We start from the raw sequence: 24,569 nt of genomic DNA on the forward strand, positions 1-24,569 counted from the left end.
TTCTCTTCTGAGAAGTGTAGTGCGCCAGCATAGCACTTTACATCCACACATGGGGTTACAAATTTTGGGGGGCTTTTTCCCTTGTGAAAATGAAAAATTTAGGGTAACACCAGCAGTTTAGTGAAAACATTTTTTTTTATTTTTTCACATCCAACTTTAACGAAAATTTGTCAAACACCTGTGAGTGTTAAGGCTCACTATACCCTTTGTTACGTTCCGTGGGGGGTGCCGTTTCCAAAATGGGGTCACATCTGGGTATTTATTGTTTTGCGTCTATGTCAGAACCGCTGTAAAATCAGCCACCCCTGTGCAAATCACCAATGTAGACCTCAAATGTACATAGTGCTCTCTCACTCCTGAGCCTTGTTGTGTGTCCGCAGAACATTTTAGGCCCACATATGGGGTATTTCCGTATTCAGGAGAAATTGCGTTACAAATTTTGGGGGGTCTTTTTTTCCTTTTACCGCTTGTGAAAATTAAAAAGTATGGGGCAACACCAGCATGTTAGTGTAAAACATTTTTTTTTTTTACACTAACAGGCTGGTGTAGACCCATACTTTTTAAAGTATGGGGTAAAGGGAGAAAAAGACCCCCAAAATTTGTAGTGCAATTTCTCCCGAGTATGGAGATACCCCATATGTGGCCCTAAACTGTTTCCTTGAAATACGACAGGGCTCCAAAGCGAGAGTTGATTGGTCAGGGTTTGACAGCATATAAAAAATATTTTTTATCACATCAATTTTACTTTGACATTAGCAAAAACCATATACTAAGTGCAAATCCTTACAACTTTAACAGAACTAAATAAAAAGTCTAACCTGACTTTTAGACTGGACAGGATCATCATTTTCTTCTGATTTTTTGACCAAATGACCGTTCAATTCTGGTTCATCTTCAAAGTCTTCACTATAATTCACTAGTAATTTAAGATAATAGACTTATTACACATACTGCCAAGTGATTTGTAATCTATTTTGCAAGGATTTTCAAAAGAAAACTGTGAGAGCACTTCATTGTCTTTTTTCATCAGATTGACTATGCAGCCCATCACGCAGCCCCTTTAAAGCATACAAAAATGTATCTGCAAGGCTCTAATGAGAAATCTGAAATTCCCAGCAGCTCTTTAGATTTCTATCAGAAAGCTTCTTCTCATTTATCATAATTGATGCAGCTTACAGGGCCATGAGGACGTGTTTTATGCAGGACCACTTGTACTTAGTAATAATTTATTTTACCACAAAAATAGAAAAGCAAAGGGTTGTTTCTATGCAATGCAGGTTAAAATTACCGTACATGTAATATTTATTCTGTAAGTTAATACAATTATAATGATCCACAAATTATATAGGTTTTGTTTTATCATACTACTTTTATAAAAACTTATACAAAGGGTTTCACTCAGCATAAATTATTATGCCCTGTACCAGTTATAAGCATACTGCCAAGTCGATTTTCAACAACTTATGTACTGTATAATGGTGGAAAGAATCCTAAAATATGTATACCAGAGACTGATTCATTCAAGCATCATCCTGGTAAATTAAATACTTTTTTCTCAACTCTTAAAAAAACAACTATACCAGTTATTAGCAGAAATCCAATAGTGTACTAACAGAACACTACTGTAAAGGCTGTCATTGTACAAAATAGTGAGAATAATTGCACTTTAGGGTAACTTACCCACGCTGCTAAGTGTCATTATTATAACCTCAGTGAGTCATGGAAAAGAAACCATGAATAAAAAATAGTCCTCTTCTGACCGCTATAAACACTGTTATTTTATCATATACAGGGCTGTCTGAGGGTTTATTTTTTGTGCTGTGATCTATAGTCTTTATTTAAGTTTTTAACCCCTTAAGGACGCAGTCCATTTGGGCATTAAAGGGGTATTCCAGGCAAAACCTTTTTTTATATATATCAACTGGCTCCGGAAAGTTAACCCCTTCAGGACCAAGCCCATTTTGGCCTTAAGGACCAGAGCGTTTTTTGAACATCTGACCACTGTCACTTTAAACATTAATAACTCTGGAATGCTTTTAGTTATCATTCTGATTCCGAGATTGTTTTTTCGTGACATATTCTACTTTAACATGGTGGTAAATTTTTGTGGTAACTTGCATCCTTTCCTTGTGAAAAATCCTAAAATTTGATGAAAAATTTGAAAATTTTGCATTTTTCTAACTTTGAAGCTCTCTGCTTGTAAGGAAAATGTATATTACAAATAAAAAAAATTTTTATTCACATATACAATATGTCTACTTTATGTTTGCATCATAAAAGTGACGAGTTTTTACTTTTGGAAGACACCAGAGGGCTTCATAGTTCAGCAGCAATTTTCCACAAAATTTTCAAACTCACTATTTTTCAGGGACCAGTTCAGGTTTGAAGTGGATTTGAAGGGTCTTCTTATTAGAAATACCCCACAAAAGACCCCATTATAAAAACTGCACCCCCCAAAGTATTCAAAATGACATTCAGTCATCATTTTAACCCTTTAGGTGTTTCACAGGAATAGAAGCAAAGTGAAGGAGAAAATTCACAATCTTCATTTTTTACACTCGCATGTTCTTGTAGACCCAATTTTTTTATTTTTACAAGGGGTAAAAGGAGAAAATGTATACTTATATTTGTAGCCCAATTTCTCTCGAGTAAGCACATACCTCATATGTCTATGGAAAGTGTTCGGCGGGCGCAGTAGAGGGCTCAGAAGGGAAAGAGCGATAAGGGGATTTTGGAGAGAACGTTTTTCTGAAATGGTTTTTGGGGGCATGTTGCATTTAGGAAGCCCTTATGGTGCCAGAACAGCAAAAAACCCTCACATGGCATACCATTTTGGAAACTAGACCCCTTGAGGTACGTAACAAGGAATAAAGTGAGCCTTAATACCCCACAGGTGTTTCACTACTTTTGCATATGTAAAAAAAAATATTTTTTTTTCACTAAAATGTGTGTTTCCCCCCAAATTTCACATTTTTCCAAGGGTTAATAGCAGGAAATACCCCCCAATATTTGTAACCCCTTCTCTTCTGAGTATGGAGGTACCCCATAAGTTGACCTGAAGTGCACTATGGGTGAACTACAATGCTCAGAAGAGAAGGAGTCATATTTGGCTTTTTGAGAGCAAATTTTGCTCGGGGGGCATGTCGCATTTAGGAAGCCCCTATGGTGCCAGAACAGCAAAAAATACCCACATGGCATACCATTTTGGAAACTAGACCCCTTGAGGAATGTAATAAGGAATAAAGTGAGCCTTATTACCCCACAGGTGTTTCATGACTTTTGCATTTGTAAAAAAAAAAAAAAAAAATTCCACTAAAAAGTGTGTTTCCCCCCTAATTTCACCTTTTTGCAAGGGTTAATAGCACAAAATACTCCCCAAAATTTGTAACCCCATCTCTTCTGAGTATGGAGGTACCCCATAAGTTGACCTGAAGTGCACTATGGGCGAACTACAATGCTCAGAAGAGAAGGAGTCATATTTGGCTTTTTGAGAGCAAATTTTGCTCGGGGAGCATGTCGCATTTAGGAAGCCCCTAAGGTGCCAGAACAGCAAAAAAAAAAACACATGGCATACCATTTTGGAAACTAGACCCCTTGAGGAACGTAACAAGGGGTACAGTGAGCATTTGCCCCCCACTGGTGTCTGACAGATCTTTGGAACAGTGGGCTGTACAAGTTTTCATTTTCATGGACCACTGTTCCAAAGATCCGTCAGACACCTGTGGGGGGTAAATTCTCACTGCACCCCTCATTACATTCCGTGAGGGGTGTCGTTTCCGAAATGGGGTCACATGTGGGGTTTTGTTTTTTTTGCGTTTGTCAAAACCGCTGTAACAATCAGCCACCTCTGTGCAAATCACCTCAAATGTACATGGTGCGCTCTCCCTTCTGGGCCTTGTTGTGCGCCCCCAGAGCACTTTGCGCTCACATATGGGGTATCTCTGTAGTCGGGAGAAATTGCGTTACAAATTTTGGGGGGCTTTTTTCCCTTTTACCTCTTGTGAAAATGTAAAGTATGGGGCAACATCAGCATGTTAGTGTAAAAAATAAAAAATTTTTACACTAACATTCTGGTGTAGACCCCAACATTTCCTTTTCATGAAGGGTTAAAGAAGAAAAAGCCCCCCAAACCTTGTAACGCAATTTCTCCCGAGTACGGCGATACCCCATATGTCGCCCTAAACTGTTGCCCTGAAATACGACAGGGCTCCAAAGTGAGAGCGCCATGTGCATTTGAGGCCTAAATTAGGGATTTGCATAGGGGTGGACATAGGGGTATTCTACGCCAGTGATTCCCAAACAGGGTGCCTCCAGCTGTTGCAAAACTCCCAGCATGCCTGGACAGTCAACGGCTGTCCGACAATACTGGGAGTTGTTGTTTTTCAACAGCTGGAGGCTCTGCTTTGGAAACAGTGGTGTACCGGACGTTCTTATTGGGGGAGGGGGGCTGTGTAGGGGTATGTGTATATGTAGTGTTTTTAACTTTTTATTTTATTTTGTGTTAGTGTAGTGTAGTGTTTTTAGGGTACAGTCACATGGGCGGGGGATTACAGCGAGTTTCCCAGCGCAAAATTTGCTGCATCTCAAGATGCGAGAAACCCACTGTAAAAGCCTCGCCCATGTGAATGTACCCTGTACATTCACGGGGGTGGCGGGGCGGGGGGGGGGGGGGGGGCTTGCATCAGCTGTTGCAAAACCACAACTCCCAGCATGCATGGTCTGTTAGTGCATGCTGGGAGTCATAGTTTTGCAACAGCTGGAGGCACACAGGTTAGGAAACACTGAGTTAGAAACAGACAATGTTTCCCAACCAGTGTGTCTCCAGTTGTTGCAAAACTACAACTCCCAGCATGCCCAGACAGCTGAAGGGCATGCTGGGAGTTCTAGTACGGCAACATCTGAAGGGCCAGATGTTGCTGAACTAAAACTCCCAGCATGCCTGGACAGTCAGTGCATACTGGGAGTTGTAGTTTTGCAACAGCTGGAAGAGCACAGATTGGAGACCATTATACAATGGTCTCCAAACTGGGGCCCTCCAGATGTTGCAAAACTACAACTCCCAGCATGCATGGTCTTTTAGTGCATGCTGGGAGTTCTAGTTTTGCAACAGCTGGAGGCACACAGGTTAGGAAACACTGAGTTAGAAACAATGTTTCCCAACCAGTGTGTCTCCAGCTGTTGCAAAACTACAACTCCCAGCATGCCCAGACAGCTGAAGGGCATGCTGGGAGTTGTAGTTCGGCAACATCTGAAGGGCCAGATGTTGCTGAACTAAAACTCCCAGCATGCCTGGACAGTCAGTGCATGCTGGGAGTTGTAGTTTTGCAACAGCTGGAAGAGCACAGATTGGAGACCATTATACAATGGTCTCCAAACTGAGGCCCTCCAGATGTTGCAAAACTACAACTCCCAGCATGCCCAGACAGCCAAAGGCTGTCTAGGCATGCTGGGAGTTGTAGTTTTCAGACTCCTAGAAGCAGCAGTGAAGATCTTCACTGCTGCCTCTGAGGACTACATACTTACCCGTCGCTGCTCGTCCACGTGGCTGGTCCCGCGCTGCTCCTCGGTCCCGCCGCTGGATCAGGTAAGTCCGCCGGTCCCCACGTGTTCCCCCCGAATGCCGCAGGTCCCCGCGAGCCCCTGCAGCCTTCGTCCCCCGTTCTGCCCGACTTCCAGGGGCGGGCAGTGCGGGGGATCTGAACTTTCACCCCAGATCACTGTGATTGGTCCACAGGGACCAATCACAGTGATCGCTGACCAGGACCATCAATTGATGGTCCTGGGGGTGAAGCAGAAGTTGTCCCCTGCTGGAAACAGCGGGACTTCTGCCAGTTAACCCGTGCGATGCTGCGCATCGCCGGGTTAACTGAATGTCATTTATAAACGCCGGGATGCGCGAACGCACTGCACAACCCGGCGTTTATATATGACATTCTGCGGGAAGGGGTTAAACAGATTTGTAAATTACTTCTATTAAAAAATCTTAATCCTTCCAATAGTTATTAGCTTCTGAAGTTTTCTGTCTAACTGCTCAATGATGATGTCACGTCCCGGGAGCTGTGCATGATGGGAGAATATCCCCATAGGAACTGCACAGCTCCCAGGACGTGAGTCATCAGAGAGCAGTTAGACAGAAAACCACAACTCAACTTCAGAAGCTAATAACTATTGGAAGGATTAAGATATTTTAATAGAAGTAATTTACAAATATGTTTAACTTTCCGGAGCCAGTTGATATATAAAAAAGTTTAAGGACGCAGACCATTTTATTTTTACGTTTTTGTTTTTTCCTCTTTGCCTTCAAAAAATCATAACTCTTATATTTTCATCCACAGACTAGTATGAGGGCTTGCTTTTTGCATCACCAACTAGTTGTCCGTTGTAATGCCATCACTCACTTTACCATAAAATGGTGCAACCAAAAAAAAAAAAAAAAACTATTTGTGTGGGGAAATTAAAAAGAAAACCGCAATTTTGCTAATTTTGGAAGGTTTTGTTTTCACGCCGTACAATTTATGGCAAAAATGACATGTGTTCTTTATTCTTTGGGTCAATACGATTAGAATGCTACCATGATAACATACTTTTCTATTACTGTTGCGCTTAAAAAAAAAAATGATCACAAACTTTTTAACCAAATTAGTACGTTTAAGATCCCCCTATTTTGAAGAACTATAACTTTTTCAATTTTCTGTATAAGCGGCGGTATGAGGGCTCATTTTTTGCGCCGTGATCTGTACTTTTTATTGATATCATATTTGCCTACATAAAACTTTTATTACATTTTTTATAATTTTTTTTTTTTTAATAAAATGTTATAAAAAAAAGCAGCTATTTTGGACTTTTTTTCACGTTCACGCCGTTCACTGTACGGTATCATTAACATTTTATTTTAATAGTTCAGATATTTACGCACACGGCGATACCAAATATGGATATAAAATATTTTTAACACTTTTTGGGGGGTGAAATAGAGAAAAATGGGAAAATTAAAATTTTTATTGGGGAGGGGGGTTTTTCACTTTTTTTTTACTTTTATTTTTACACTTTAATAGTCCCCATAGGGTCATGATGCATGATGTGAGGAGTAGGTTAAGCGCAGCCATTGCACCGTGGAAACATTTTCGCCTGGTGATAATTATTATTGTGCCCTTTGAGAGGCAGAAATTAGGGACCATGGAGATTTATCGAACCTTGCGCAAAGCAGTAGAACCAAGCAGTTGCCCATAGCAACCAGACTCTATTCTTTACAAAAAAAAGGCCTCTGAAAAATGAAAGCTGGAATCTAATTGCTATGGGCAACTTCTCCACTGCTCCTTTAAAAAAGTTTGATATATCTCTCCTTTTGTTAAAACAATTATAGGCATCTGGCTCTCCTTAGAAACTTCAAACTCCAAGAAAGTGAACCATGAAATTGGCAACATTCCTAGATATTGTATTTTCACTATGCTCTTACACATTATTTCCCCTAAGAAAGGAAACACATAAACCCCTCCACCCACAAAAAAGTGCCTCTTTAACCCCTTAAGGACCCAGCCATTTTACACCTTAGGACCCGGCCATTTTATTGCACATCTGACCACTGTCACTTTAAACATTAATAACTCTGGAATGCTTTAAGTTATCATTCTGATTCCGAGATTGTTTTTTCGTGAAATATTCTACTTTAACATAGTGGTAAAATTTTGTGGTATCTTGCATCCTTTCTTGGTGAAAAATCCCAAAATTCGATGCAAAATTTGAAAATTTTGCATTTTTCAAACTTTGAAGCACTCTGCTTGTAAGGAAAATGGATATTCCCCCCAATTTTTTTTTTTAATTCACATATTCAATATGTCCACTTTATGTTTGCATTATAAAATTGATGTGTTTTTACTTTTGGAAGACACCAGAGGGCTTCAAAGTTCAGCAGCAATTTTCCAATTTTTCACAAAATTTCCAAACTCACAATTTTTCAGGGACCAGTTCAGGTTTGAAGTGGATTTGAAGGGTCTTCATACTAGAAATACCCCACAAATGACCCCATTATAAAAACTACACCCCTCAAAGTATTCAAAATGACATTCAGTCAGCGTTTTAACCCTTTAGGTGTTTCACAGGATTAGCAGCAAAGTGAAGGAGAAAATTCACAATCTCCATTTTTTACACTCGCATGTTCTTGTAGACCCAATTTTTGAATTTTTACAAGGGGTAAAAGGAGAAAATGTATACTTCTATTTGTAGCCCAATTTCTCTCGAGTAAGCACATACCTCATATGTCTATGTAAAGTGTTCGGCGGGCGCAGTAGAGAAATAAAATTTCACTAAAATGCGTGTTTCCTCCCAAATTTCAAATGTTTGCAAGGGTTAATAGAAGAGATGGGGGTTACAATTTTTTGGGGGTATTTTCCGCTGAGTATGGAGGTACCCCATAAGTTGACCTGAAGTGTACTATGGGTGAACTACAATGCTCAGAAGAGAAGGAGTCATATTTGGCTTTTTGAGAGCAAATTTTGCTCGGGGGCATGTCGCATTTAGGAAGCCCCTATGGTGCCAGGACAGCAAAAAAAACAAAACACATGGCATACCATTTTGGAAACTAAACCCCTTGAGGAACGTAACAAGAAATAAAGTGACGACCGGGAAGAAGAGGACGGCACACAGCAAGTGGCGGTGAAACGATAGTCCTTTATTCGGAGCAAAGTGTCACAACGTGCAGGTTAAAAGCCCGTCAGCCAGCAGGAGGTTATAGCCATTTCACACCTGTAAGGCGTTTCTTCAGACCAATCCTACCTCACCTGCCAGGGCGGTTAAATACTCACACGCCCATGACGTAGGTGAGGTGAGGCGTTTACAAAAAACAGTGATTAAAAACAAATTAAAACCACATATAAACCAATAGTAAACTATTAATGCAAAGTGCAACTGCTTATTGGAGTTGTAGAAAGTAAATGTATACCCCAGAGTACATTAAATACAGTATATACTCGAGTATAAGCCGACCCGAGTATAAGCCGAGACCCCTAATTTCAACCCAAAATCCCAGGAAAAGTTATTGACTCGAGTATAAGCCTAGGGTGGGAAATACATCATCCCCCCCTGTCATCATCCAGACCCGTCATTAACATCCTCATCATCATCACCGCCTGTCATCATCCAGACCCTCATCATCACCTGTCATCATCCCCTTGTCATCATCCCACACCCCCCCTTCATCATCCCCTTGTCATCATCCCCACCCCCCTTCATCATCCCACAACCCCCCCTTCATCATCCTCTTGTCATCATCCCACACCCCCCCTTCATCATCCTCTTGTCATCATCCGCCCTCAGTGGTCTTCAACCTGCGGACCTCCGGAGGTTTCAAAACTACAACTCCCAGCAAGCCCGGGCAGCCATCGGCTGTCCGGGCTTGCTGGGAGTTGTAGTTTTGAAACCTCCGGAGGTCCGCAGGTTGAAGACCACTGCGGCCTTCGACATCATCCAGCCCCCTCTCACCCCCTTTAGTTCTGTACAGTACTCGCCTCTGCTCGGCGCTGGTCCGGTGCTGCAGGACTGTCCGGTGAGGAGGTCGTCCGGTGGGATAGTGGTTCCGGGCTGCTATCTTCACTGGGGGCGCCTCTTCTCCGTGCTTCGGGCCCAGAATAGAGGCGTTGCCTTGACGATGACGCAGAAGTACGTTGGCAATGAACGTACCTCTGCGTCGTTGTCAAGGCAACGTGACTATTCTGGGGCCGGGCCCGAAGCGCTTAGAAGAGGCCTCCCCGGTGAAGATAGCAGCCCGGAACCACTATCCTACCCGACGACCTCCTCACCGGACAGTCCTGCAGCACCGGACCAGCGCCGAGCGGAGGTGAGTACTGTACAGAACTAAAGGGGGTGAGAGGGGGCTGGATGATGTCGAAGGCCGCAGTGGTCTTCAACCTGCGGACCTCCGGAGGTTTCAAAACTACAATTCCCAGCAAGCCCGGGCAGCCATAGTTTTGAAACCTCTGGAGGTCCGCAGGTTGAAGACCACTGCGGGTGGAGAGTTCACTCGAGTATAAGCCGAGGGGGGTGTTTTCAGCACGAGAAATCGTGCTGAAAAACTCGGCTTATACTCGAGTATATAGGGTAAATACGCTGAGATCCAACCTGTCATTCATTCCAAGCTCCCCTTCCGCATTGGTACGGAAGATCCACTTCGCCTCCCACTGCAGCAGGTATTTCCTTCTTTCTAAACCTAAATAAAGTGAGCCTTAATACCCCACAGGGGTTTCACGACTTTTGCATACGTAAAAAAAAAAAAAAAAAAATTCACTAAAAGGTGTGTTTCCCCCCCAAATTTCACATTTTTGCAAGGGTTAATAGCAGAAAATACCCCCCAAAATTTGTAACCCCATCCCTTCTGAGTATGGAGGTACCCCATAAGTTGACCTGAAGTGCACTACGGGCGAACTACAATGCTCAGAAGAGGAGTCATATTTGGCTTTTTGAGCGCAAATTTTGCTCGGGGGCATGTGGCATTTAGGAAGCCCATATGGTGCCAGGACAGCAAAATAACCCCCGCATGGCATACCATTTTGGAAACTAGACCCCTTGAGGAACGTAACAAGGCGTAAAGTGAGCATTTACCCCCCACTGGCGTCTGTCAGATCTTTGAAACAGTGGGCTGTACAAAATTTTTTATTTGCACAGCCCACTGTTCCAAAGATCTGTCAGACACCTGTGGGGTGTAAATTCTCACTGCACCCCTCATTACATTCCGTGAGGGGTGTAGTTTCCGAAATGGGGTCACATGTGGGGTATAGTTTTTTTGCGTTTGTCAAAACCGCTGTAACAATCAGCCACCCCTGTGCAAATCACCTCAAATGTACATGGCGCACTCTCCCTTCTGGGCCTTGTTGTGCACCCCCAGAGCACTTTGCACCCACATATGGGGTATCTCCATAGTCGGGAGAAATTGCATTACAAATTTTGGGGGGCTTTTTTCCCCTTTACCTCTTGTCAAAATGAAAAGTATAGGGCAACACCAGCATGTTAGTGTAAAAAATTTATTTTTTTACACTAACATGCTGGTGTAGACCCCAACTTCACCTTTTCATAAGGAGTGAAAGGAGAAAAAGACCCCCAAAATTTGTTAGGCAATTACTGGCGAGTACGGCGATACCCCATATGTGACCCTAAACTGTTGCCTTGAAATACGACAGGGCTCCGAAGTGAGAGCGCCATGCGCATTTGAGGCCTGAATTAGGGATTTGCATAGGGGTGGACATAGGGGTATTCTACGCCAGTGATTCCCAAACAGGGTGCCTCCAGCTGTTGCAAAACTCCCAGCATGCTTGGACAGTCAACGACTGTCCGGCAATACCGGGAGGAGTTGTTTTGCAACAGCTGGAGGCTCCATTTTGGAAACAGTGGCGTACCAGCCGTTTTTCATTTTTATTGGGGAGGGGAGGGGGGTTGTGTAAGGGTATGTGTATATGTAGTGTTTTTTACTTTTTATTTTATTTTGTGTTAGTGTAGTGTAGTGTAGTGTAGTGTTTTTAGGGTACAGTCACACGGGCGGGGGATTACAGCGAGTTTCCCGCTGCGAGTTTGAGCTGCCGCGCAAAATTTGCTGCATCGCAAACTTGCAGCCTGATACTCACTGTAAGCCCCCTGCCCATGTGAATGTACCCTGTACATTCACAGGGGAGGACCTCCAGCTGTTGCAAAACTACAACTCCCAGCATGCACAGTCTATCAGTGCATGCTGGTAGTTATAGTTTTGCAACAGCTGGAGGCACACGGGTTGGGAAACACTGAGTTAGGAAATAGACAATGTTTCCCAACCAGTGTGCCTCCAGCTGTTGCAAAACCACAACTCCCAAACATTCTCAGGCATGCTGGGAGTAGTAGTTCGGCAACATCTTTAGAGCCAGTTTTGCAACATCCTGAGGACTACAGTTTGCAGACCACTAATACAGTGGTTCCCAATCTGTGCCCTTCCAGATGTTGCAAAACTACAACTCCCAGTATGCCAAAACTGTCCAGGCATGCTGGGAGTTGTAGTTCTGCAACATCTGAAGGGCACAGTGGTCCCAAAACTGTGGACCTCCAGAAGTTGCAAAACTGCAACTCCCAGCATGCCCAGACGCCAAGGGCTGTCTGGGCATGCTGGGAGTTGTAGTATACATGGTCCCATTACAGCAATGCATGTCGCTTTACGCCGCCTTCACGCCGGGATCCGGGTCTTCAGGGACGAGGTAAGTACCGGCGGGGCCGGTCCCCAGCACTCCCCCGTCCCGCGCCGCGTACTCCGGTCTTCCTCCCGTCCTCTCCGGACTTCAAGGGGCCGGGCAGGGCGGGAGGAAGTAACCCCCCCGTCATTGGTCGGTTAGTTAACCGAAGAATCGCAGGGGATCGGAGGAGGTGGCAGGCTTGCCACCTCGCTCCTATTCTTTAGCATGGTCCTGGCTGTCTGTGACAGCCGGGATCATGCAAAATTACCGGGCGGTCGGGTCCCAGAGACTCGATCAGCCCGGTATCGCCGCAGATCGCAAGGGCGATTTCCCTTGCGATTTGCGGCAATCGCCGACATGGGGGGCCTACATGGCGTTTGCCCTGGATGCCTGCTGAAGCATTTCAGCAGGCATCCGGTTCCGTTCTCTGCCCGGCGCGCAGCAGGGACCGGAAAACGCCAGGACGTACGGGGACGTCCTGGGTCCTTAAAGCCCAGGGTGCGGGGACGTCCCCGTACGTCCTGGGTCCTTAAGAGGTTAAAGGGGTACTCCACTGGAAAACATTTTTTTTTTTAAATCAACTGGTGCCAGAAAGTTAAACAGATTAGTAAATTACTTCTATAAAAAAAAAAAATCTTAATCCTTCCAGTACTTTGCTGCTGTATCCTTTCTGTCAGACCACAGTGCTCTCTGCTGACACCTCTGTCCATATCAGGAACTGTCCAGTGCAGGATAGGTCTGCTATGGAGATTTGCTTCTACTCTGGACAGTTCCTAAAATGGACAGAGGTGTCAGCAGAGAGCACTGCGGACAGACAGAAAGGAAATTCAAAAAGAAAAGAACTTCCTGTGGAGCATACAGCAGCTGATAAGTACTGGAAGGATTAAGATTTTTTAATAGAAGTAATTTACAAATCTGTTTAACGTTCTGGCACCAGTTGATTTAGATTTTTTTTTCCAGTGGAGTATCCCTTTAGGCAAATTCTTACATCTGAGTTCCTAAAGCATGCTTAAGAAACTGAAGAAAAGTGTTTAATTTAAGAGAATACCTGTCATTTGCAAAAACCATTGACATGTCACAGAGAAATTTATTTCTGTAGTATAATCTTTTTCTATGGTCATGTTAACCTGTGTGCCACTATATTCTGTGATGTGGTATTTTGTGATTATTTGAAAAATATAAGGCACACTGAGATACAGCTTAAAGAGGTTCTCCGGTGCTTAGACATCTTATCCCCTATCCAAAGGATAGGGGATAAGATGCCTGATCGCGGGAGTCCCGCCGCTGGGGACCCCCGTGATCTTGCACACGGCACCCCGTTTGTAATCAGTCCCCGGAGCTCCTGGTCTGATTACCGGCGACTACAGGGACGGCGGCGTGTGACGTCACACCTCCACCCCCGTGTGACCTCACGCTCCGCCCCTCAATGCAAATCTATGGGAGGGGCGTGACAGCTATCACGCCCCCTCCCATAGGCTTGCATTGAAGGGTGGAGCATCACAAGGGGGTGGAGGCGTGATGTCACACGCAGTCGGCCCTGTGGTTGCCGCTAATCAGACCCCGAGCGAACACGCTCCGGGGACTGATTACAAACAGGGTGCCGTGTGCAAGATCACGGGGGTCCCCAGCGGCGCGACTCCCGCGATCAGTCATCTTATCCCCTATCCTTTGGATAGGGGATAAGATGTTTAAGCACCGGAGTACCCCTTTAACTCCTGTGTATTGCTTAAAGGGGCAATCCACTGGAAAAAAATGTTTTCTAAATCAACTGGTGTCAGAAAGTTAAACCGATTTGTAAAGTACTTCTATTAAAAAACCTTAATCCTTCCAGTACCTATCAGCTGTTATATGCTCCACAGGAAGTTCTTTTCTTTTTGAATTTCCTTTTTGTCTGACCACAGTGCTCTCTGCTGACACTTCTGTCCATTTTAGAAACGGTCCAGAGTAGAAGCAAATCCCCATAGCAAACCTCTCCTGCTCTGGACAATTCCTGACACAGACAGAGGTGTCAGCAGAGAGCACTGTGGTCAGACAGAAAGGAAATTCAAAAAGAAAAGAACTTCCTGTGGATCATACAACAGCTGATAAGTACTGGAAGGATTAAGATTTTTTAATAGAAATAATTTACAAATCTGTTTAACTTTCTGGCACCAGTTGATTTAAAAAAAAAAAAAAAAATGTTTTCCAGTGGAGTACCCCTTTAACCCCTTCAGGACGGAGCCCATTTTGGCCTTAAGGACCGGAGCGTTTTTTGCACATCTGACCACTGTCACTTTAAACATTAATAACTCTGGAATGCTTTTAGTTATCATTCTGATTCCGAGATTGTTTTTTCGTGACATATTCTACTTTAACATAGTGGTAAATTTTTGTCGATACTTGCATCCTTTCTTGGTGAAAAATCCGTAAATTTGATGAAAAATTTGAAAATTTTGCATTTTTCTAACTTTGAAGCTCTCTGCTTGTAAGGAAAATGGATATTACGAATACATTTTTTTTTGGTTCACATATACAATATGTCTACTTTATGTTTGCATCATAAAATTGACGTGTTTTTACTTTTGGAAGACACCAGAAGGCTTCAACGGTCAGCAGGAATTTTCCGATTTTTCACAAAATTTTCAAACTCAGTATTTTTCAGGGACCAGTTCAGGTTTGAAGTGGATTTGAAGGGTCTTCATATTAGAAATACCCCATAAATGACCCCATTATAAAAACTACACCCCCCAAAGTATTCAAAATGACATTCAGTCAGCGTTTTAACCCTTTAGGTGTTTCACACGAATAGCAGCAAAGTGAAGGAGAAAATTCACAATCTTCATTTTTTACACTCACATGTTCTTGTAGACCCAATTTTTGAATTTTTACAAGGGGTAAAAGGACAAAATTTTTACTTGTATTTGTAGCCCAATTTCTCTCGAGTAAGCACATACCTCATATGTCTATGTAAAGTGTTCGGCGGGCGCAGTAGAGGGCTCAGAAGGGAAGGAGCGACAAGGGGATTTTGGAGAGTACGTTTTTCTGAAATCGTTTTTGGGGGCATGTCACCTTTAGGAAGCCCTTATGGTGCCAGAACAGCAAAAAAAAAAAACACATGGCATACCATTTTGGAAACTAGACCCCTCGGGGAATGTAACATGGGATAAAGTGAACCTTAATACCCCACAGGTGTTTCACGACTTTTGCAAATGTAAAAAAAAAAAAAAAAAAAATTTTACCTAAAATGCTTGTTTTCCCAAAAATTTTTTATTTTTAAAAAGGGTAATAGCAGAAAATACCCCTAAAAATTTGAAGCCCAATTTCTCCCGATTCAGAAAACACCCCATATGGGGGTGAAAAGTGCTCTGCTGGCGCACTACAGGTCTCGGAAGAGAAGGAGTCACATTTGGCTTTTTGAACGCAAATTTTTCTCAGCAAAAAACCCCCCACATGGCATACCATTTTGGAAACTAGACCCCTCGGGGAACGTAACAAGGGGTTAAGTGAACCTTTATACCCCACAGGTGTTTCACGACTTTTGCATATGTAAAAAAAAATTTTTTTTTTTACCTAAAATGCTTGGTTTCCCAAAAATGTTACATTTTTAAAAAGGGTAAAAGCAGAAAATACCCCCCAAAATTTGTAACACAATTTCTCCCGAGTACGGCGATACCCCATATGTGACCCTAAACTGTTGCCTTGAAATACGACAGGGCTCCAAAGTCAGAGCGCCATGCGCATTTGAGGCCTAAATTAGGGATTGCATAGGGGTGGACATAGGGGTATTCTACGCCAGTGATTCCCAAACAGGGTGCCTCCAGCTGTTGCAAAACTCCCAGCATGCCTGGACAGTCAACGGCTGTCCGACAATACTGGGAGTTGTTTTGCAACAGCTGGAGGCTCCGTTCTGGAAACAGTGGCGTACCAGACGTTTTTCATTTTTATTGGGGAGGGGAGGGGGGCTGTGTAGGGGTATGTGTATATGTAGTGTTTTTTACTTTTTATTTTATTTTTTGTGTTAGTGTAGTGTAGTGTTTTTAGGGTACAGTCGCACGGGCGGGGGTTCACAGTAGTTTCTCGCTGGCAATTTGAGCTGCAGCAGAAAGTTTGCGGCAGCTCAAATTTGCAGCCAGATACTTACTGTAATCCTCCGCCCATGTGAGTGTACCCTGTACGTTCACATTGGGGGGGACATCCAGCTGTTGCATAACTACAACTCCCAGCATGCCCGTTGGCTGTCGGTGACTGCTGAGAGTTGCAGTTTTGCAACAACTGTAGGCACACTGGTTATGTATCACTGAGTTTGTGACCTAACTCAGTGTTTCACAACCAGTGTGCCTCCAGCTGTTGCAAAACTACAACTCCCAGCATGTACGGTGCATGGTGTACGGTGACTGCTGAGAGTTGTAGTTTGCAACAGCTGGAGGCACACCGGTCGTGAAACACTGAGTTAGGTAAAAAAAAACTCTGAGTTTCACAACCAGTGTGCCTTCAGCTGTTGCAAAACTACAACTCTCAGCAGTCACCGACAGCCAACGGGCATGCTGGGAGTTGTAGTTATGCAACCAGCAGATGCACCACTACAACTCCCAGCATGCACTTTAGCTGTTTGTGCAAGCTGGGAGTTGTAGTTATACAACAGCTGAAGGTACACTTTTCCATAGAAAAAATGTGCCTCCAGCTGTTGCAAAACCATAAGTCCCAGCATGCCCATAAGGGAATGCTGGGAGTTGTGGTGGTCTGCCTCCTGCTGTTGCATAACTACAGCTCCCAGCATGCCCTTTTTGCATGCTGGGAGCTGTTGCTAAGCAACAGCAGGAAGCTGTCACTCACCTCCAACGATCCAGCCGCACAGGTCAGTCCCTCGTCGTCTCTGCCGCCGCAGCTGCTCCTGGGGCCCCGATCCCAACAGGGGCGCCGGGGATCGGGGTCCCCAGCACCCGGGGTGCACGTCCCGCACCCGCTCACGTCCTCCAGAAGAGGGGCGGAGCGGGTGCGGGAGTGACACCCGCAGCAGGCTCCCTGATTGGTCGGCCGGTAATCCGGCCGACGAATCAGGGCGATCGTGAGGTGGCGCCAGTGCCACCTCACCCCTGCAGTCTCTGACGGCCCCGAACAGCCAGTAATTCCGGGTCATCGGGTCACTGGAGACCCGATTGACCCGGAATCGCCGCAGATCGCTGGACTGAATTGTCCAGCGATCTGCGGTGATCGCCGACATGGGGGGGCATAATGACCCCCCTGGGCGATATGCCGGGATGCCTGCTGAACGATTTCAGCAGGCATCCGGCTCCAGTCCCCAACCGGCTAGCGGTGGGGGCCGGAATTCCCACGGGCGTATGGATACGCCCTCGGTCCTTAAGGACTCGGGATGCAGGGCGTATCCATACGCCCTATGTCCTGAAGAGGTTAATTATTATCTATAATTTATATTATGCCATAAAAAATAATTTTGTTCCTGCCTGCAAAACTTCTTGACATGTCCTAGTGAAAAAAACTTTTGACATGTTCTAGTGACCTCCTCCGATCAGGAGAACGAGCCGGGAGAAGTCTGCACTGCCGCATGCTCCTCTCCCTGATCAGTGTCATGCGATCGAGACAAGCTTATAGAACTACATTTTGAGTTTGTCCAGATAAGGACATGTCAAATGTTTTACAAATGAGTGTGGCCATTTAAAGGGACCTTCCAGCCCTAAATTTTATTTCATTTCATCAATAGAAGGGTGAGACTTAACAGCTTCCCTGCTTCCCCTCATCAGTGTCTCATACACTTACATAAAGAAAGTGACTTTCGCTTCACGCACAATTCCATAAATAAAACGGTTAGTCACAATGCAGTGTGCTGGGACCAGAGCTGGGTGAAGGGCAGAGCAACGGAGTTGCATGGTGAGACAGGACGCAGGGCGGCTATTTAGCCTTACCCTTCTTTTGTCCCCGATTAAATAAAATGTAGGGGCTATAGGGTTCCTTTAACTCTTTGAACATCATTTGCTAATATGGCTTTGGCACTGACAGGTTTATCATCTAATGAGGAAATATGCCACTGCATCCACCATTAGAAATCTAAGGAAATGCAGGAATCCTCCTATTTTGTCCAGGTTTGTTTAGCTAACACATTTATAATCAATTTAGGGAAAGCTGGGTGACAAGCAATATAAATGAACACCCAGTTCTCCACAACTGCAAAATTTTCCTAGTTATGTAGATATACAGGAATGAGTGGCATTGCTTTGAGGCTATGTGCAGCCAAAAAAAATGACTGGTACAGGTCTGGATATTCACTCAGACATATACACAATAATATGTGGCTGTGGCACTGAGACATTTATCATCTAATGAGTTTTCTAAAAGCAGCCAATCACAGCTCAGTTTTATTTTACCAGAGCTCATTAAGATATGAAAGCTGAGCAGTGATTATTTACTATGAGAAAACCAGACAGTTTCTCTCAAATATGTCTATGAGAGGGGGGGCTTAACCGAATGATCATTTGAGAAAATACAAGTAGCAAGCCCGAATTGGCTTCTATATTGTTGACCACTTGTTACAGGCAATTTATTTGACTGTGTAGGCCTAATTCACATTAGCGATGGAGCTCCGTTCGCTGATTCCATTATAATGATAGGACATGAGTGAAGAAAATAAATACAAATCTTGCAAAAAAAAATAAAACTCAATGAATCCTATTCAAAATCAACTCATAAGTGTCTGTTGTGGCACGTACTGTCCAGCTCCGATATTTGCGTCTGTAACAGAGATCCCTAACACTAATGTGAACCAAGCCTTTCAGACCTTCAGGTTTTTAATTGAAATCATTGAATACAAAGCCAGGAATGGATCATAAATTGAGGACATTTAAAAGGGAAGACTGAGACCTCTCCTCTTTTCCGATCCATTCCTTGCTTTGTATTCAATAATTCAGGGATGTGGAATTCCTATTGCCCGGCGCCCGGGACATGCAGTTCCGGGCACGGGCAGGTAAATTTTTATGGCCCTTAGCCCGGCTTAGGGCAAGCAAGGCCAGACCAGACAAGCGCGGCGGCCCTCAGCAGTCTATATGGAGTGGGCTCACGACTCCTGCCTGCTCCATACTATGCAGCCCCTGCCTGTTCTCAGTAGCCAGGGGCCACTGTGAGGGGGAAATTTGCGACTTGTGCAGACTTGCGACAGCCCCTCCCCACACTGCCGCTAATAGCCTGCATGCGATCGCCACGGCTGGCTATTAACCCTTTAGATCGCCGCTCTCAAAGCTGACAGCAGCACCTAAAAGGTACATGTGAATGCTCCCTGGTGGGCGAGTGAGTTGGATGACCCCCCGCAGCGCGATCGCGGGGGTGGGGGGAATCCACTATAGAGGTAGCCGGAGGGCTTACCTCTGCTTCCCTGGTGTCCGTGGCTCTGCCATTGATAGAGCCTGGCTGGACTAGGCTTTATCAATGAATCCCAGAGCACACAGATCAATGGAGTTCAATAGAACTCTATTGATCTGTATGAAGAATCTAATGATTCCTCCTAAAAGTCTAATAAAGTGTAAAAAAAATAAGTATTTTAATAAGTTTAAAAGACGCACATTAACCACTTCGATGTTAAAAGTTAAAATCACCCCCTTTTCCTATATAAAAACATAGTAATATATATTATATTATAAGCATAATAATAATAAACATATTTAGCATCACTGGGTGCGTAATTGTACGAACTATTAAAATATAACATTATGTATCCCATACGGTAAATGACTTAAATGTAAAAAAAAAAAAAAACAACAAACCACAGAATTGCAATTTTTATAATATCCCAGAAAAAAAGTTAAAAAGCGATTAAAAAGTCATATCAATACCAAAATGGTACCAATACAAAAAACAGATTATGGCACAAAAAAATTAGCCCTCATACAGCCTGTTATGCAGAATATTTTTTTTTTTTTTTTAAGAGCTACAGGGGTCAAAAAACGGCTATTAAAAAAAAATTCAAAGAAGTTCAGAATTTTTTTAAAGTTAGTAAAACATGACGGAAACTATACAAATCTGGTATTACTGTAATGAGGCCGGCCTAAAGTATCAAAATAACATGTTAGCTCCACCACAAGGTAAATGGCGTAGAAAAGAAAAACCCCAAATTTGCTAATTTATCTTTTACTTTTTAAATTTCACTTCACCGATTACACACACACACACATATACACATATATATATATATATATATATATATATATATATATATATCATTATAGTAGGTAGTTATGGCTATTATAGGGCATGGAGGAAAAAACAAGAGTGTAAAAGCTAAAATTGGCCCGGACAAGTGGATCGTCATGAGGGACAAGTACATTTTGCTCCATTTTTAGTCCCGTGGACAAGTAGTTTTTTTAATTAAATTTCCACACCCCTGTAATTGCAATTAGAAACCTGAATGTGTGAACACATGCTAAGGGTTTGTTTACATATTCATGTTTTTACTGCAATTATTAAACATAACACCAGGAACAGATGATACATGAAGGACACATAAAAAGGGAAGACTAAGACCTCTCCTCTTTCCAAATCTATTCCTGGCTTCAATAATTGCAATAAAAAAACGGAATGTAAGAAAACACCTTAATCCACAAGCACAAACTAGGAAAACGTGTCTATGACTTACCTTTGTATATTTGGGGGAAACAAGAAAAGGACAATAGTTGAAAATGGACTTTCTTTGATTCTGGAAATTAGTAATCGTAGTAAGCATAAAGAATTAAAAAGTATAAGCAAAAAAAAGTGTTATTACTGGTTTCACAAATAGCTCTGAGTGTCTGTAAAGGTTTGATGATCTTAAAAGTTAGTGTACAAAAAAATAAATAAAAAATAAACACACACACATACTCAAAAGAATAATACTAATTATTATTTACCTGATACATCTTTACTTTCATCTCTATGTTCACTCTCATCTGCTTGAGCATGGTTATTATTGCTATAAAATAAATGAAAACATAACACAATAGTAAATACATACTATTCAAACATCAGGGCAGGTCTGGAAGAAAAGCATATATGCCAAATGCTACTATCAGAACATTCTCTACTTCTGTTCCTTTACTCCATCACTGATTTAAAAATTCAACAATGGATCAGCCATTAACCCCCTCATCTTTTAAGATAAATTACTCTTTTACTTTTCTATCTACAGACCCATATAAAGGGCTTTTTTTTAAAAAATTTTTGTAATGACACGCTTCATTTTACCAAAATTATTATTTGTAGCAGGAAATTGAAAAGAAGACCGCAATTTTTTTATTTTTTTTTGCAAATAGGTTTTTATTAAAGTTTTCCGTTTAAATACAAACAGTAACATAGTGGTGGGTCAATTACTCAAGAATATTACAAAGTCTCGAAGTTGTACAATAGAGCCAAAGGAGGTAACATTCTCCCCCCTTGTCAAACCCACGACAAAAACAGGGAAACATAGTAACAAAACCAGAGAAGACAGTGTCAAATACAGAATCAATTGTTCTACGGGTAGCGTAGATCCAGCAGGTAGCGGTAAAAAGGAGTGTGGATGTGAATGCGAAAGTTACCAGCGTAGGCATAGTAGTATATGCATTAATTAACCAGAGTTGTAGCGAAGGTGAATGAGTTAAAAATACGTGGATCTGATGAGGGATAATGAACGGGTTTATGAATGCTGGATGGTCAAACATCTTTACAGTGTGTGGAGGAGGACCAAAGTAGCCAGCGTTTTTGTAACGCCGTGTGTTTACAAACTCCAAATTATATGATTTTTTCCAAAGCATAAGTCATATTAATTTTATTAACAAGGGGCTCTAAAGAGGGAACCGTCTTGGATTTCCAATGGCTAGTTAGGGTAGTTTTTGCAAGGACACAAATAATGCAGTATAAGGCTAGAGAATCACTGGGTAAGTTATGTAGGTCTAAAAATAAAAGGACAGATTGAGGGGACCATGGGACGTGGCGGCCGAACAGCTTCTGCACAAGAGCCCTACAGTGAGACCAATAGGGCGCAATGACCGGACAAAACCATAGGGTGTGAGGGAGAGTGCCCTTCGAGACACAACCGCGCCAGCAATCCATGGAAGCTGTAGGGTATATCTTGCCTAGGCGGTCGGGGGGTATAATACCACCTCAGCATAGTCTTTATGGACGATTCTAGGTGAGTAGAACATTGGAGGGACGAGTGGATGGTCTTAAATGCTTTTTGCCAGTTCTCAGGGGGGACAACCATGTCTAAATCTCGTTCCCACATCCGCAAGGGATACGATTTGAAAAAAGTAGATTGTTGTAGTAGAATATTAACCCTTTGGGTGGTGAACCCAGCAGTTTCAGAGTTGAGCTTTCCAGAGGGGTCTCCGTGGGTTTCAAGCTAGTCAGTAAATGTCGGAGTTGCAGATTTATAGAAGTCATGTTTGGGTAAGGAGTACGTGTCCTTGAGTGAATGGAAAGTAAGCATATGTGAACCGTCATATAATTGATTGGAGTGCGTGATGCCAGCAGCTATCCAAGCAGATAAATCAAGGTTTGGTATGGACGCTTGTAGAAGCGAGAGTGGTAAGTCTGAAAGTGTGAGCGTGCGTGTAGGAGGAGAGTTGGTAATGTATCTAGTCCATGTTGTGAAAGAGGCTGCTACGAGTGGGTTTGTGAAGATCGGAGATTGGAAGGACCAATATGGGAGGAGAAGGAGGTCTGCAAGCGAGTACGGGTATGCTGAATGACTTTCTATGTGCACCCAAGGCAGATCCGTCTGTTTTGTCTCCAATGTCGCAACATAGAGACCATCGTGGCTGTGTAGTAGTGGCTCAAGTAAGGAGAGCCGAGGCCACCCAGGAGCTTAGGTTTAGTTAGTATGGCACTCGAAAGTCTCGGTTTGTGACCCGACCATATGTAAGAGGTAAGGAGTGATCGCGCTTTAGAAAAGAAAGAAGGTGGGAGGGAGATGGGAATGGTGCGGAATAGGTACAGAAATTTGGGGAGCAAAAACATTTTAAAAGCTGCCACTCTGCCCACCCATGATAATTCCGAAGTAGTGAGTCTATGAATTTCGGACGCAATAGAGTCCAATAGTGGGAGGTAATTGTTTTGGTATAACGTTTTGTGGTGAAAAGATAAGTGGATACCTAGGTACTGGAGGGATGTGTTCCGCCAATCAAAAGGATAGGTATTTTGTAATGAGCTTTGATGGTGGGAGGGGAGATTAACGGCTAGCGCTTGTGTCTTCAAGGTATTGAGGGAATAATAGGCCAAGTCGCCAAACCTGTGTATCAACTCCATTACTGCCATGAGTGATTTATTGGGATTTGTCAGGGATAAGATGACATCATCTGCATAAAGCGAGATGGTGTGTTCACGGCCTTCGATCGATACCCCAGACACTTCCGAACTTTGGCGGATGGCCTGGGCCAGGGGCTCCATGGAAAGACAGGGGCATCCCTGTCTGGAGCCGTTGGTGATATGAAATGTGTCAGAGTAGGAACCGTTAGCCAGGACCTTGGCTGATGGGTGAGCATATAAGGAGGAGAGGGCAGAGACTATTTGGGCCGAGAAGCCCATGCAGGAAAGGACCGAGAAGGCATAGGACCACCGTAGGAGGTCGAAGGAATTCTCGGCGTCCAAAGCTATGACCACAGCAGGAATGCCAGAGCACTCTAGGTGTGCCATTATGTTAAGCAAGCATCGACTGTTGTCGGAAGCCTGACGGCCAGACACAAATCCTGCTTGGTCAGTGGATATTAAGGATGGGAGCACTAGTGAAATGCGGGTTGCTAGTATTTTGGCAAATATTTTTTAATCCTGGTTTAACAATGAGATAGGCATAAAATTTTGGGGGCGATCCGGGGTTTTACCCGGTTTCGGCAATGTTACTATGGTTTTCTTGAGGGAGTTCGCCTCTGATCATGGCCGAGTTGCAGAAGGCAGTCAGGTGTGGGGCTAGTAAAGTTTAAAAAAGGTTTAAAGTAAGAGTTTACAAAGCAGTCTGGGCCAGGGGCTTTGTCTGATGGTAGGGATTTTATCGTTTGGATGGTTTCTGCTATCGTAATATCTCTGTTCAGGGAGGACAATTGGTCAGGTGTTAAAGTGGGACGATTAAGGGAAGAAAGAAAAGAAGCGGTGGCTTGTGAAAGATCTGGAGGTGAAGGAATGGTGTCTCGGAGGTTGTACAAGTTGGAGTAGAAAGCTAGAAAGCCATTGGCAATGTCAGCTGGGGTGTAAAGTTTAGCCTGCGTGTCAGGGTGTAATAAATGTGGTATGCGTGATTTTAAATGACAGCGTTTTAACCTGTTTGCCATCAGCTTCCTGGCCCTATTACTTTAGAAAGTAATAGTACATAGCTTGGAGCATCCGGTGTGATTTTTCGTACGAAGACAGCAGCAGGCAGCAGAGGTCACGACGTAAAGACGCGACATCCGCCGCATGACT

At 43.4% G+C, this 24,569-nt stretch overlaps 1 protein-coding gene across 10 annotated transcripts in view; it reads right to left on the reverse strand.

Annotated features, from left to right (window-relative positions):
• CEP162 (centrosomal protein 162) overlaps positions 1-24,569 on the reverse strand; it is a 179,415-nt gene that overhangs the window by 128,155 nt on the left and 26,691 nt on the right. For 8 of the 10 annotated variants that reach the window (XM_056566001.1, XM_056566002.1, XM_056566004.1 and 5 more), the window contains 3 exons: positions 21,050-21,111; positions 20,800-20,859; positions 819-916 (listed from right to left, as the gene is read on the reverse strand). In XM_056566001.1, coding sequence (XP_056421976.1) covers positions 819-916; positions 20,800-20,859; positions 21,050-21,111 — 220 coding nt within the window. The remainder of the gene's footprint in view (positions 1-818; positions 917-20,799; positions 20,860-21,049; positions 21,112-24,569) is intronic. The other 2 variants (XM_056566006.1, XM_056565999.1) reach the window with 1 other exon arrangement.

Source organism: Hyla sarda, chromosome 3, assembly GCF_029499605.1.
Source record: "Hyla sarda isolate aHylSar1 chromosome 3, aHylSar1.hap1, whole genome shotgun sequence".
Lineage (NCBI taxonomy): Eukaryota > Metazoa > Chordata > Amphibia > Anura > Hylidae > Hyla > Hyla sarda.